This window comes from Cydia splendana, chromosome 2, assembly GCF_910591565.1.
Source record: "Cydia splendana chromosome 2, ilCydSple1.2, whole genome shotgun sequence".
NCBI classification, from domain to species: domain Eukaryota; kingdom Metazoa; phylum Arthropoda; class Insecta; order Lepidoptera; family Tortricidae; genus Cydia; species Cydia splendana.
Window position 1 is genome coordinate 3366617 of NC_085961.1, and position 14779 is coordinate 3381395.

The following is a 14779-nucleotide window of genomic DNA, read 5'->3' on the forward strand; positions in this document are numbered from 1 at the left end:
TCATAAAAATAACTAAGATACATTTTTTAATGAATTTCAATGTTAGTGCCGTATTCATTTAATTTCTTTGTTTTCACAGAAAAATATTGAAAACATAGGTTCATTTTTTGGTTTTTTGAAATTAACTGACAATTTCCTCCATACAAAAGGAAAGTGAAGCTACTTTGCGCCGCGTATATGATGATTGATTTTTTCATTAATTATAGATAGATACATTCAATATAAATTTTGGTATTTTTGCTTACTGTGAGATGTGATTAAACACTAGTTTTTACGAAAGCGACTGCTATCTGACCTTCCTATCCAGAGGGTTAACTAGGCCTTATTGGGATTAGTCTGGTTTCTTCACGATGTTTTCCTACCAAAAAGCGACTGGTAAATATCAAATGATATTTCGTACATAAGTTCCAAAAAACTCATTGGTACGAGCCGAGGTTTGAACCCGCGACCTCCAGATTGCAAGTCGCACGCTCTTACCGCTAATAGACCACTAGCGGTTACTGCAACATTGTTATAAAATGTTAATTAATATGATATTTTGTCAAAAAATGTTGTGTGCCGATTATTGTTGATTAGTAGCTATATTTCACACTATAACTATATTTCCAAACAACATAATACTTTGACATTTTGAATCCTAATTACCCTATACGAACGCAAATTCCTCAAAGGCAACCAATTCCAAGTTCCGCACAATAACCTGTTGTTAGTTGAATTCAATCGCACGATTGTCGCATCGATGGAGTCGCACAACTAATCAAGATCGTACGGAGTTGGCCGATCTAATCGACCCATTCATCTAGCGGAGCCCGGGAATGAGAAGAGTTGATACTTGAAAGTTTTTTTTCAGTATGAGTGAAATAAAATATAGAAAAATTAGAACGTAACGTAAATGCAATTTGAATTGTTATATTAAGAGTTAGAAACGAAGAAATAGAAAACATAATACATACAACTTCATGATACTGAAGTACGAAGGTAATTTTATCGTTAATTGTGTAGCTGTTTATATCGACATCGCAAAAAAATTACAACCACGAAACCATACTTTTATTTTTGGTTAATAAAGTATTATGTGAGTTTCAAAAAAACCATGTTGGAAGTCGTCGGCATATCAATACTTCCTATAGGTACCAATACTATTGAACACAATCATCAGATACTTCGATTATGGATGGGGAGGACATTAAATGAAAGACAATATCCAACTCGCAATCTTTATTGGACAAGATTGATTACAAATCATAGCACTCGTTACGAATTACGATCCTCAAGCTGTCCAACCAGTAGGTTCAACACAGCAACCGCAACCAACGCCATCTTCTAGTACTTACACTATAAGTATTTTTATCGAGTCAAATTTTAGACGAAACATAATTTAAATTATTACCTATTAAACGAATTCCGAGAAGGTCTTATTGTAGCTTTGTGAGGTCATTCATTGCCTTTTTATACATAGTTAGTCTCATCATACTCAAAGTCAATTTGATTACATGCAACTTAAGGTCACCATTTAAGTGGCTTGTTCCTCATTACATTTTATTAGTAATAATTAATCAGCCTTGGAAGCATCTTTTGTAGCCGTTTCTTATATTGCTTTAGATGTATAAAGGATGACTCACGTTAGATCGAGCCGTGTCCGGGTCGGAGCTTCCGGCGCATCGTTTTCTATGGAAAGCATCGCGTGATCACCTATGACATGACTGTCATAGAAAAGTAAGCGGCAGAATCTCCGGCCCGGACACGGCCCGGTCTAACATGAGTCATCCTTAAGTCAACATCACAGGCAAATTGCATTGTAAACTCGTATTCTAAATAGTAAGAACTTATAATATAAATAAAATTTGAAGTAAAAATGTATATGGTTTAATAAGTATGAAATGATTTATAAAAATAGATTTAATGGAAGAAATGCTGTGCGTGTTTAAGTAAGTATCAAGTAGGTTTAATCGCTGGCAATCTGCGAGTTCCCGGCACGCGGTTCCATCCTGCTCTCAATAAAGATGGCGTTCAGACACTTCAGACACCCGCTATACTTTACCTTTAGAGGGTTTAGAGGGGAAAATAGATCTGTAGAACTACTTAATATATATTATTTAAAATGAACCGTTCCGGGGCAACCTGCCGAACCTTGCGCCGAGTCAGACGACGCTACGCTATTACGTCGTCGCCCAAATCTAATGTTTAGTAAGTTTAATTTTTATGTGTATTGTTTTCTTTGTCTTTTATTTTGCAGTTTCACATTGCCTTGGTTTTATACTGTAACGCTGTGGTAAATATTTAATTTGATCAATAAATAAATATTTAAAATCATAATGGACTTTACAGTACATCTGGTGCTCCATTACGACACCCTGTGCGATAATAAGCACATTACGTAACTACGACGAAAATTTAAAGGGACATATGTACTGTAAAACGTTGTAAGATACGTGTGAGTAGGTAATTCGCAACGAATGGCGAATTTTAAAACACGACCGAAGGGGCCAACTAATATGGACATTTCTATACAACGTGATCCGTTTTTATTGCTCTCAAGTATATTCTTAAGTTGACTAAATTATACCCAGCTTGGGATAGTTTACTGCTAAATAGTATAGGACTTTTCTAAGGCCTTTGATAAAGTGGACCATAACATCCTTTGTCACATGCTCGCACTATACGGATTACATGGTAATTTGTTCAGGTGGATATGTTCCTACTTGAACAACAGGAGCCAACTTGTAGCTGTCAACGGATCTTTGTCTGCTCCTGTACCTTTAACCTCAGGAGTACGTCAAGGGTCACACTTGGGGCCGTTGCTGTTTATTGTTTTTATAAATGATCTGGCAGAACGATTGTCTTGCCCCTCTCTATTTTACGCAGATGATCTGAAAATATACAAAGCAATAAACAGTACCGTAGATTGTTTACTGCTGCAGGATGACTTAAATGTTATTTCACTGGTGCGCTAATAATCGTATGTTCCTGAATGTGGAGAAATGCTTCGCGATAACTTTTTCGAAGAAAAAACAAAAATTATATTACGATTACGCCATAGCCGATCAGAAACTTTCACGCAGAGAGTTAGCTAAATTTGTATTTGGTTTGACAAACAGTTAAACTTTAAATATCATTACGAGTACATCACAAAAAAAGCTAACCAAATGCTTGGATTTATTCTCCGAATCACCAAAGACTTTAAAAAACCAAAAAGCTTGTTAACACTCTTTCATAGTCTTGTCCGTAGTGTTCTTGAGTACAGGTGTAATGTGTGGTCACCGTACTACTCTTTACATTCCAATAATATCGAGAAAGTTCAGAAAAGGTGTCTCAAGCTTTTGTCATATAGCTACAACCGTGATCTTATACGCAAGGATTATGTCTAACGATTGCGATCATTCAATGTTTACTCCCTTGAATCACGCCGTCTTCTTCATGACATGCTATTTTTCCACAAAGTTCTCCACTCCAAAATTGTATCTCCCAATATTCTGTCCCTAGTTACATTTAATACCCCCCCGGTTCAGGTCCCGTGCCCCAAAGACTTTTGCTCTACAAGTGTATAAAAATAATACTTCATTTTACAACCCTATTGTAAGAATGTGCCGTCTGTACAACGACGTGGTATCTAAACATAGCCATATTGATATATTCAACTCAAGATTTGCAATCTTTCGGAAACAGGTTATGGAAGTTCTTTGCCATAGATCACCATTACATTAAGTTTCATTAATGTCTTTAATTTCCTCATTATGTGAATTATTATGTTTTGTGCCTAAAATTGTATTATTGTGTAATTAAGTTAGTCTGTATAGTAGTCTTAGTATAGTTGTAGTTTTCGCTCTAATATTTGTTTCATGATGTGCATACATGCTTTGGATGGCATTCCCAACCAAAAACCTGCTCTAAAAATAATTATTCCATGTAATAAATGTTATCTGTTTTGTGTGCCTAATAAATAAAATAAAAATAAAAATAAAATAGTCCACCGTTTGGAATAATTTACTGCTAAAAAGTCCGTTTTGTATGGACCGTCACAAAACTGTCACCCAATATTTGTATGAAAAACTGACAAAAACTGAGGATGCTTTTTTCTTTGTTTTATGTGGTTTTATTCAATTACTTCTCGTGATTCTGAGTCGAAATAACCCATTTTTTTCTGAAAACCCCCAAATACGTGGTTTCACGGTAGGTATACTTATTACCTACCTATTCAGATAAGGAAATATCGATTCTTCGAGATATATTATATCGTAGGTATCACAAACAAATATTTCACCATGTTTTTACTCTATAAAACCCGTATCCGTGACTATGGGAAACACGTGATTCACAAACAAGTAAATGAACAAAAAACATCACGAATCGTCTTAATAAAAACTAGTTACATCATTAAAGTAATGCTGATTTTTAAGTCAACAAAAACAGATTCTCATACTTTTGGCAATTTAGCGCGTTATGTAATCGTAATTTAATTACGTATTAAGTATGTACCTATATTAAAAGTACCGTAAATGCCTACTTTGCTTCCCACTGGGTAATTGTACTCCAACAGGTTTTAGGGTTCCGTACCCAAAAGGTAAAACGGGACCCTATTACTAAGACTTCGCTGTCCGTCCGTCCGTCCGTCCGTCCGTCCGTCCGTCCGTCCGTCTGTCTGTCACCAGGCTGTATCTCACGAACCGTGATAGCTAGACAGTTGAAATTTTCACAGATGATGTATTTCTGTTGCCGCTATAACAACAAATACTAAAACAGAATAAAATAAAGATTTAAATGGGGCTCCCATACAACAAACGTGATTTATGACCAAAGTTAAGCAACGTCGGGCGTGGTCAGTACTTGGATGGGTGACCGTTTTTTTTTTGCATTTTTTTCCGTTTTTTTTTTATTATGGTACGGAACCCTTCGTGCGCGAGTCCGACTCGCACTTGCCCGGTTTTTTTACTTAAATGGGGTTGTGAAAACTACATATATCACAACGAAAAACTTCGACAAAATGTGTTCAAAATATTTAGAGGAATGAAAATCTTCAGCTAATTAATAGTACATTACTACAGAGGCTGGGAAGTAAGGGGTTGCCGGCCGAATGCATATAGACGGCCGAACGTAGTGAGGCCGAATAGTTATGAGGCCGACAACCCCTTTTCACGCCGAGGTATGTATAGTGCTTTTCTTAATCATGCAATGAAATAATAATAAAAATTGATGATGATGATTGTTTCATGTCCTAATGTGATAGGTTATTCAGTGCGTGGGGTTCATAAGGGGAACGAAAATTTTATTATTTTTGCGCTACGATGCACGGTTTAAGAGCATTATAAATTATTTTTAGTTTTTTTTTTTAAATATTAATTAGGGGTGTCTTACAGAGGAACGAGCATTTTATTATTTTTGCGCTACGACGCATGGTTTAGAAGATACAGCCCTATACATTTTTTTTTGCTTTTTTTTCTTTTCTTGTGTTTTTTTAAATGTTATTAAGGGGTTTCCGAAAGGGGAACGAAAATTTGATTATTTTTGCGCTACGACGTACGGTTTAGGAGATACAGCATTATAAAGTTATTTTTCTTTTTTGTGTTTTTTTTAAATATTCATTGAGGGTTTCTTACAGAGAAACGAACATTTTATTATTTTTGCGCTACGACGCATGGTTTAGGAGATACAGCCCTATAATTTTCTTTTTGCTTTTATTATTTTTTTCTTTTCTTGTGTTTTTTTAAATGTTATTAAGGGGCTTCCTAAAGGGGAACGAAAATTTGATTATTTTTGCGCTACGACGTACGGTTTAGGAGATACAGCATTATAAAGTTTATTTTTATTATTTTTTTTTTATTTTTGTGTATTTTTTTAATATTAATTAAGGGTTTCTTACATAGGAACGAACATTTTATTATTTTTGCGCTGCGACGCACGGTTTAGGAGATACAGCCCTATAAAGATTAAAAAAAAAAAAGAAATCGTACCATAAAGCATAAACTGCCTATAGTTTTTTTTTTTTAATAGCGATAGTGTGTTATCACTTTAATGGCTGAATGCCACGATGGTGTGTCACACATATCTGTGAAATGGAAATTAAAAAAAAATTACTTCCCGGCCTAGGCCTTAAATTTTGTATGAAATTCCTTTACAGTTCTCTGGATTTGCTCCGCCCTAAACGTGATACTTCGAAGCCTGATATAACGCCCTGAGTGACGACATTTCATTGCATGTTTGAGAAAAGTAACTTGTTGGGTTCAATACTTATATCTGATGGCGACTAAACAGAAGTAAACAAATTAATACCATTAAATACAATCTTTAGTAACTATTTATTGTTTTAATTTTCAGTCAAAAACATTTATTTCGTCATTCAAATTCAACTTTGCTTAAATGTTTACAGCCTAATTAGCTGAAAATAACCTAGCCTGCAATTAATATGGAATGATAATGAACCTTGTCAAAGTTTTCTTTACCTTAATGAATAAAATTAGTTATACCCGAAGTGAAGATTTTTCCACAAAAATACCAAATGAAGATTTTGGACATTGGAAATGTCTTTTCGTTCGCTCCAGTATAGGGTCCGATTTCACGAAAAAGTGCGATCCCCTTATATCTCGAAAAGTTGTGAAGATATGATATTAAAAAAAGGCTCAAAAGACGCATAACCACGAGAGCTGTAAGGTGCAAAAATAATTATTCGAGAAAGTCAAAAACGAAAAAAGTTATGGTCGAAATAGTGAAAATAAAATTCAATTTATTCCAATTTTTTGATTTTGGTGCTCGATAATTTGGAAACGAAGAATGATATCAAAAATTTGAGAAAAACGGCTCTGGACAATTTAGTCAGCTACAATTTGAGCCTAAAACAAAGACGATCGGGTTAAGGGTTTGCCCTGTAGCCTAACCTTAAAATAGTCAAAAAGTCAGAACGACATTTTTCACATGACATTTATGACTTCATGTTTCGCAGAGTTCGTTATCGGTATTTGTTGTGAATTATCGGGATTATGACGGCAGAATAACACTTGCACTGGTAGAGGTAGAGGTAGAGGTAGAGGTAGAGGTAGAGGTAGAGGTAGAAGTAGAGGTAGAGGTAGAGGTAGAGGTAGAGATAGAAATAGAAATAGAAATAATTTTATTCGTGAGCACAAACACAAAATAAAAACTAATACAGAGAAACATAAAAAAGAGAAAGTGCCACGAAATGGTCTCACCTCAGCATGTTGCTGGCGGCTGCTAGCAGATAGCTGATGCTGAACCCTGGCAGTACCTAGTGGAGCTCGGGCTTAATACAACATAAACACACGCTGTTTTGGTCATCGGACTCGTCTCGATGAGCACTTAGGAGAGTAGTACCCAAGATAGAGCTGATGCTGAACCCTGGCTGTACCTAAAGGAACCCAGATTTGTTGCAACATAGGCACACGCTGTTTTGGTCATCCGACTCGTCTTGATGAGCACTTAGGAGAGTAGTACCCAAGATAGAGCTGATGCTGAACCCTGGTTGTACCTAGCGGAACTCAGGTTTGGTGCAACATAGGCACGCGCTGTTTTGGACATCCGACTCGTCGTGATGAGCACTTAGGAGAGTAGTACCCAAGATAGAGCTGATGCTGAACCCTGGTTATACCTAGCGGAACTCAGGTTTGGTGCAACATAGGCACGCGCTGTTTTGGACATCCGATTCGTCATGATGACCACATGGTAGAGCATTACCGAAGATAGCTGATGCTGAACCCTAGTAGTACCTATTGGAACTCAGGTTTGGTGCAACATAGACAAACGCTGTTATGGTCATCTCTCGTCGCGTCAAACTGCTGTCAAGAAAATTTCATATCTTGCAGCAAATGGGCCGCTGCCGATCAAGACTCGAGTGACGATAACGGCGATGTGGCTACCACTTCTCGAGTTGACTACGGATTTGCCGTGTAATAATTTTCTTGTACTTTGAACATTAATATATCCTGCTTATTAATCGAAAAATGATTTAATGTACCTATACTTATGCGCCACGGCGACAATTATTCAAACTTCGATACGCGTGTGGAAATTTTGCAATTTGTTTGTTCACATGCGTTATGTCCAGGATACTTATGTTAATCTAAGAATAAAATAATAATCATTCAACGTTGTAGTTTTATGTTGTAACTTTTTCCTTATCCAGACTTTCTCGTCGCTCAGCGACAATATTTTTTCGAATTCCGTAGATTAATTTCCAATGTGCTCGATAGTCGTGTGAGGCACGAAATCTGTGAATTTTTTGAATACCGAATGGAACAAAGCAGGTGATCTCTTTACTTTGCAATTCAAATCGACTGTAAAGGAGAGTGAAATAAATCTTCCCGATTTGACTAATCAAATAGATGGGATTTTGAGATTAACTCGACTACATAAAGATTTCAAAGAGATTAGGAAGCTAAGAATGACATCAACCTTTAAATATTATTAGTACTATAATAGTTATTTACGATACAAGTGCGGAAAAGAGGAAATTCGAAACGAGTGGCGATAAATTAAAACACGACCGAAGGGAGTGTTTTAAATCGACACGAGTTGCGAATTACCTATTCGCACGTGTATCGTACAACGTTTTACAGTACATATGGCCTTTTAAACTTTTGACATCGCACGAATAGTGTTATTTTATGCACTAGTGCGGGAAAATAGGACCATATGTGCTGTAAATAAATAATATGGGACAATCTTACACAAATCGACCTAGACCCATAGTAAGCTCAATAAGGTTTAATACATATAACTACATAACATACTTAAATACATTGAAAACATCCATAATTCAGCAACAAAACATTCGTGATGATCACACAAACAAATACACTACACTTTAAATTTTTTGAAATAAGTAACACATCATAAATATCATAACAGTCATCGAGGCGACATCTAGTCGCGACCATTCTATGTTTCTCAACAGCGATCTACGTACGTGTATTGCGCGCACTGTTAAAATAAATGTGTATATTTCAGTTCTCATTTTAAGTTAATTGTACAAATTCTTATGAGAATAAAGAATAATAAACCGAATAACTACTTACCGAGATTTAAACCCAGGACCTCCTGCTTTGTAGGCAAGCAGGGTCACAGGAGGCTGTTTAAAACATTTCAAAAGTAACATCCTTTATCTAAATGACTGTGTAAAACTGTATTCTGAACACTTCCTAAGTGGAATTTTCCTTGTTCTGTAGAGCAAAAGTTAAAGTTTAAAAGGACTTCGAAGATGTTAAGATCAAAGTAATTGAGTAAAAGATGTTGAGACCTAAAACTTAATTAGACGCTCTCCTTGTTTCAGGCGTTCCTGTAATTAACAGCCAGACAACTGTGGAAGATATAGAAACTACAACACTAGAACAAACTACTGAAAATTTAGAAACTACCACAGAATTTACAGATGATGCACTAATAAAAGAAAATACTCTAAATACATATAATGTCAGGCAATCACGAAGTCAACCCAGTGAAAACGTAGACAATGAAGCATTAGAAAAAGAGCAAGCTGCTTCACAAGAATCAGTAAACACTAAAACAGTCAATATTGATGCAAAGAAACCAGAAAGTGCTTCAAAACTAGTTTTATCTCCTGAACTTAATCCTTTAAACGTAAACAAGATAGCAAAAACAGTCCTAAGACAACCAACAAAACATATGGTAAAAGAACTAAATGATGAAGACTTACAAAAAGTAAAAAAGGTTATAAAGAAGTCCGAACAAAAACTGCATGTTAAATATGACGAAGCGACGGGTGAATTGATCGATGGGCCTCATCCGTGCCAAAGAGAGTGTAAAGAAGGAGAGGAGCCGATGATCTGCTACTACATGTTCCATCTAGAATGGTACCAGACTATGAGCAAGGCTTGCTTTGACTGTCCTTTCAACGAAACGGATTGTCAGAGGCTGGATTGTATTCCAGCAGACGGAATGAACAGACCTCTTAACGTTATTAATAGGAAGATGCCTGGACCCGCTATTGAGGTACTCACTTCAAATACTTGCCAAGTTTTAATTTAAATTTTGCACAATAATGCCCAGTATTTCGGTCTCCAAAACATTTTTCGCTTGTTTATCCACCCTCAAAAATTGTTTGCTCAGCGCAGATATTCCAAACCCGAAAAGTTGGCAAACTTTGTTTTGTCCAGTTTTATGTAGTACTTGAATGGGTATTTTAATATTTTTTCATTGAGCTTCCGAGCGAGGGATCAAATAAAACGTTATTGCTTTATGGATTATTCGTAATTTAAGTAGGGTGGCGATTTTTTTAATTTGCCAATGTTTTGTTAATCGCGCGAATTGTGGAGGGGTTTTGCTTAATTAGAAGAAATCTTGTATTAAGATAATGGAATGGATTACCATAAAATTTATTTTATCAAGGAAATGACTGCTTGCTTGAATAATGCTTTTTGGTGTGGTAAGGATTTAGTGAATTAGTTTTATGTTGTAATAATACTTTTCTTTACCACATCGGTTCACACGTAAATATATAATTATGTGATAGTATGTATTTATGTAAACACTTTATTGTATGTACATAAGACAGGTTAAAACACAATGAAAACAAAATGTATAGAATGTACAAAGGCGAACTCATCCCTCTAAGGGATCTCTTTGAGCAACTGAGAGTAAAAAATAAAACATAACAACAAATAAATGAGACTACATAGAACATAAGATAGTAAGCCGTTACCGTAGCCCATGGACGCTTTCAATTAATTATTTAAAGTAACATTGTGCAAACAACAATAGATATTTAAATAAAATAAAATTATATCAGATGTAGTGCACACTTTAGAATCAGCAGTTAGCGTGTTTTGACATAATTTTGATATTTTCGGTTGCAGGTGTGCCAACATGACAGAGTCATAGTAGACGTGGAGAACGACCTGATGACGGAGGGCACAACGGTACATTGGCATGGACAGCATCAGCGTGGCACACCTTTCATGGACGGAACACCTTACGTCACCCAGTGTCCTATCCTACCTGATAATACCTTCAGGTAAGCATGCAGTATAGACTGGTGGTGGAGAGTACAAAGGTACATTGGCATAGGCAGTATTAATGTCGTACACCTTATATGGAAGGAACTCCTTACATCACCCAATGTCCTCCTATCCTGCCTGATACTGCCTTCAGGTAAGCATGCAGTGTAGACTGATGGAGGGCACAACGGGACATTGGCACGGACAGAATCAGCGTGGCACGCCCTACATGGACGGAATACCTTACGTCACCCAATGTCCTATCATACCTGATACTGCCTTCAGGTAAGCATGCAGTGTAGACTGATGGGGGGCACAACGGGACATTGGCACGGACAGAATCAGCGTGGCACGCCCTACATGGACGGAATACCTTACGTCACCCAATGTCCTATCCTACCTGATACTACCTTCAGGTAAGCATGCAGTGTAGACTGATGGAGGGCACAACGGGACATTGGCATGGACAGAATCAGCGTGGCACGCCCTACATGGACGGAATACATTACGTCACCCAATGTCCTATCCTACCTGATACTACCTTCAGGTAAGCATGCAGTGTAGACTGATGGAGGGCACAACGGGACATTGGCAAGGACAGAATCAGCGTGGCACGCCCTACATGGACGCAATACATTACGTCACCCAATGTCCTATCCTACCTGATACTACCTTCAGGTAAGCATGCAGTGTAGACTGATGGAGGGCACAACGGTACATTGGCATGGACAGAATCAGCGTGGCACGCCCTACATGGACAGCTCGCCTTACGTCACCCAATGACCTAACCTACCTGATACAACCTTCAGGTGTATGTTCTTTATAGGCTTTATTGAGAGAAATATACCTGACTGGCTAAGTTTTATAGATCGGCAAAGAAAGTTGCCATCATGTTGTCCAAAGTGTGGTACTTTGCTCATGACAACTATACATATTTACTGATTTCTCCCATGATCTCCCCAGGTACCAGTTCAACGCGTCCCACGATGGCACCCACTTCTGGCACTCCCACTCTGGCATGCAGCGAGCGGATGGCGCCGCGGGTGCCTTCATCATCAGGCGCCCGAAGTCCCAGGATCCACATGGCGCCCTGTATGATTATGACAGGTTAGTATTATTGGGTCTCACTTAATATGGAATTCATTCGTACTCGGGTATGTAGAGCCGATGGCGTGGCAAGCGCGTTTAATGTACTTATTATAGGTTAATTAGGTAGCTATTATTTATTACCATACTACTGGGTATATCGTATTATGTCTTACATACCTACCATATTATATTATAATAAATAATAATATTATGAACCTACATCTTAATGTGAATGCAGTTTAGTAAACATCATTTTCATAAAAGAGGACATGACATTACACATTACTTTGATGAACCTACATATTGCTGTCAAAAGAATAAATATTTTTTTACCACACTTTAATACTAAACGACCTCTAAACTTAAATCGTATATGTTTACGTATCTACAATAGTAATTTACAATATTAAAACCATAAACATAATAACATTATAGAAATGTTATCAAATTTATCAATTTGCACCTATTATCTCTATACGAGTAATACTTGAAACCGTATGAGCCATTCTTATATTAAAATTTAAATGTTACTTTGAAAACCGGCTCTTTAACCTTTTGGACGCCAATGACCGATATATCCGCACCGCAGGTTCAACGCCAAAGACCGATTAATCGGTCACAGACCACAGAGCAACATAGACCTACGTGCATATGCATAAAGTTCAATTTAAGTTTTGACACTTCGGTGACGTGGCGTCCGCGTGACAGCCTTTTGTGTTTGACACGGCGTCGAAAAGGTTAAGCCAATAGCGGACGACCGCCTCTTCATATAATAAAAACGTAGTCGCTATCTTACTCCCAGAATAGTTATGGAAAACTTTCCTTCCTTTGACTTTTCAATTTTTTCATAACTTATTATAAATGTTAATAGCGATAAACATATTCCATTCCATTATATACCTATTAAAAGCTTCTAACTCTTACGACTTACAATTATAAAAAAAAAAATTAAATGAAATAACTGCAGTTAATATACATCAAATAGCGCAAAAGTACTACCTAAAATGTCAATATACAGAGAGGAAAATGGGGACTGTTTGTATCGAGAAGTGGTCACGTGACCCTCGTCCCCTTTCATCTTAAGTCTTGTTCTTCGACGACCCAAAAGATAAAGTATTTACTTACCTAATGGCATCAAAAGTCTACATACAAGTATATGTATAATATAGGTCTACGCTTGGTTTAAGGTGACTCCTAAAATTTTCGACTTCAAAGACGATCGTACATTTTTGATGCTTTGACTTTTTTGATCCAAATGATGATTGAGGGCACTTTGTTTTATAGTCTCAGATAACACGTCAATGCTTTGAAGTTTAACTAGAAGTATACAGGATTAGTACAAATAAGCTTTGTAAAAGTAATTCGCCAAATATTTTAAATTTATTTTACGAAAAAAAAAGAAAAGATTTCAGTGTGTTCAAAAATTAAACGTCTTTCGGATATAGATATGAGTGAATAATGATTTCACCACGTTCAACGGAGCCAAGCCGCCTAAATAGAGTTCAAATTTAATGAATTAATTACATACTTATATGCATGCATTATGTCTATTTTTGTATGGGATTCTGAACAGCACGCCAAGCGGGACGTTTTGGAAACTTAAAAAACTGATACAAAATGACACTTAACGCAAACGCCTACGTCACGTGACACGTCACGCTATCGAATGAAATTTACACAAGGGGTGGGGTGGGTTGGGGATGGGGAGTTACCACGATGTGTGGTTAAAGTTGGTCGAGCTATTCAGGCCCAGTATGTAAGGTACATTAGGGTAACATATCTATTGTACCTTATTAGGGTGACTTTTAAAATTTTTGAAAATGATTATCTAATATCTTAACGAGCAATTCTTGTTTATAAATAATATTATATATTTCGGGGATCGATTTCGATGAAATTTGCTATATAGGGGTTTTCGGGGTCGTAAAATCGATCTAGCTAGGTCTTATCTCTGGGAAACCGCGCATTTTCGAGTCTTTATATGTTTTCCGAGCAAAGCTCGGTCTCCCAGATATTATCTACTAAATCAAAAACTTTTCAAACTTTGGTAACACTTACACTACTGCATCGCAGTTAAGTTGATATGTTCAATATTACCCCGTTTTCTAAGTTACCCCACACCCATACACTTTATAATAAACAATACAAACAAACAATACTTACCTACAGTTAACATTATATATCGTTTGTATTAGTTGTGCCTACAAATATTTATCTAGACAAAAGTATAAGTCATTTCATAAATACGAAACTAGATTTAAAGTTGGATTGTTTCGACTTGGAGAAGTATTTTCACAAAACGTTTCGAAGGCATTTTGATTATTTATTGAAAAAGTTTTGATAAACGATGTTACTTCTGAGTACTTAAAATAGTTTTGTCATGTTAAAAGGAGGCGTAAAGGAAGGAAATTAGAAGGGACATAAGATATGGAGTGCCGCACGAATCTTGCGATGGTAGAAATGGCCGCCGCGCACCTTTTATCTCAAATACTCTACTACTAAGATTCTGGTCGTCAGATCCCTCGGTTATATTTTTTACTAAGAGGATAGTAGGTATAGGTACTACAGGATAACGATAAACAACAGAAAATATATAAACATTAGATATGTTTTCCTGATTTTTTCTATCACGCTAACATTTATCTTTTAAAGTTTTGGTTGGCATCTGCCAAAATATAGGCAGACTTAGACCAAGAAAAGTCTGCAGCGATTTTGATAGCCCACGCAGTGCA

At 36.6% G+C, this 14779-nt stretch overlaps 1 protein-coding gene and 1 long non-coding RNA gene across 3 annotated transcripts in view; one reads left to right on the plus strand and one right to left on the minus strand.

Moving 5' to 3' along the window:
• Nucleotides 1–14779, minus strand: part of LOC134802938 (uncharacterized) — a 216575-nt gene that overhangs the window by 167059 nt on the left and 34737 nt on the right. The window lies entirely within an intron of this gene.
• The window catches only part of LOC134802410 (uncharacterized), a 204206-nt gene that overhangs the window by 111548 nt on the left and 77879 nt on the right, over nucleotides 1–14779 (plus strand). For both annotated transcript variants that reach the window (XM_063775078.1, XM_063775070.1), the window contains exons 3-5: nucleotides 9275–9954; nucleotides 10818–10975; nucleotides 11922–12065. In XM_063775078.1, the coding sequence (XP_063631148.1) occupies nucleotides 9275–9954; nucleotides 10818–10975; nucleotides 11922–12065 (982 nt within the window). The remainder of the gene's footprint in view (nucleotides 1–9274; nucleotides 9955–10817; nucleotides 10976–11921; nucleotides 12066–14779) is intronic.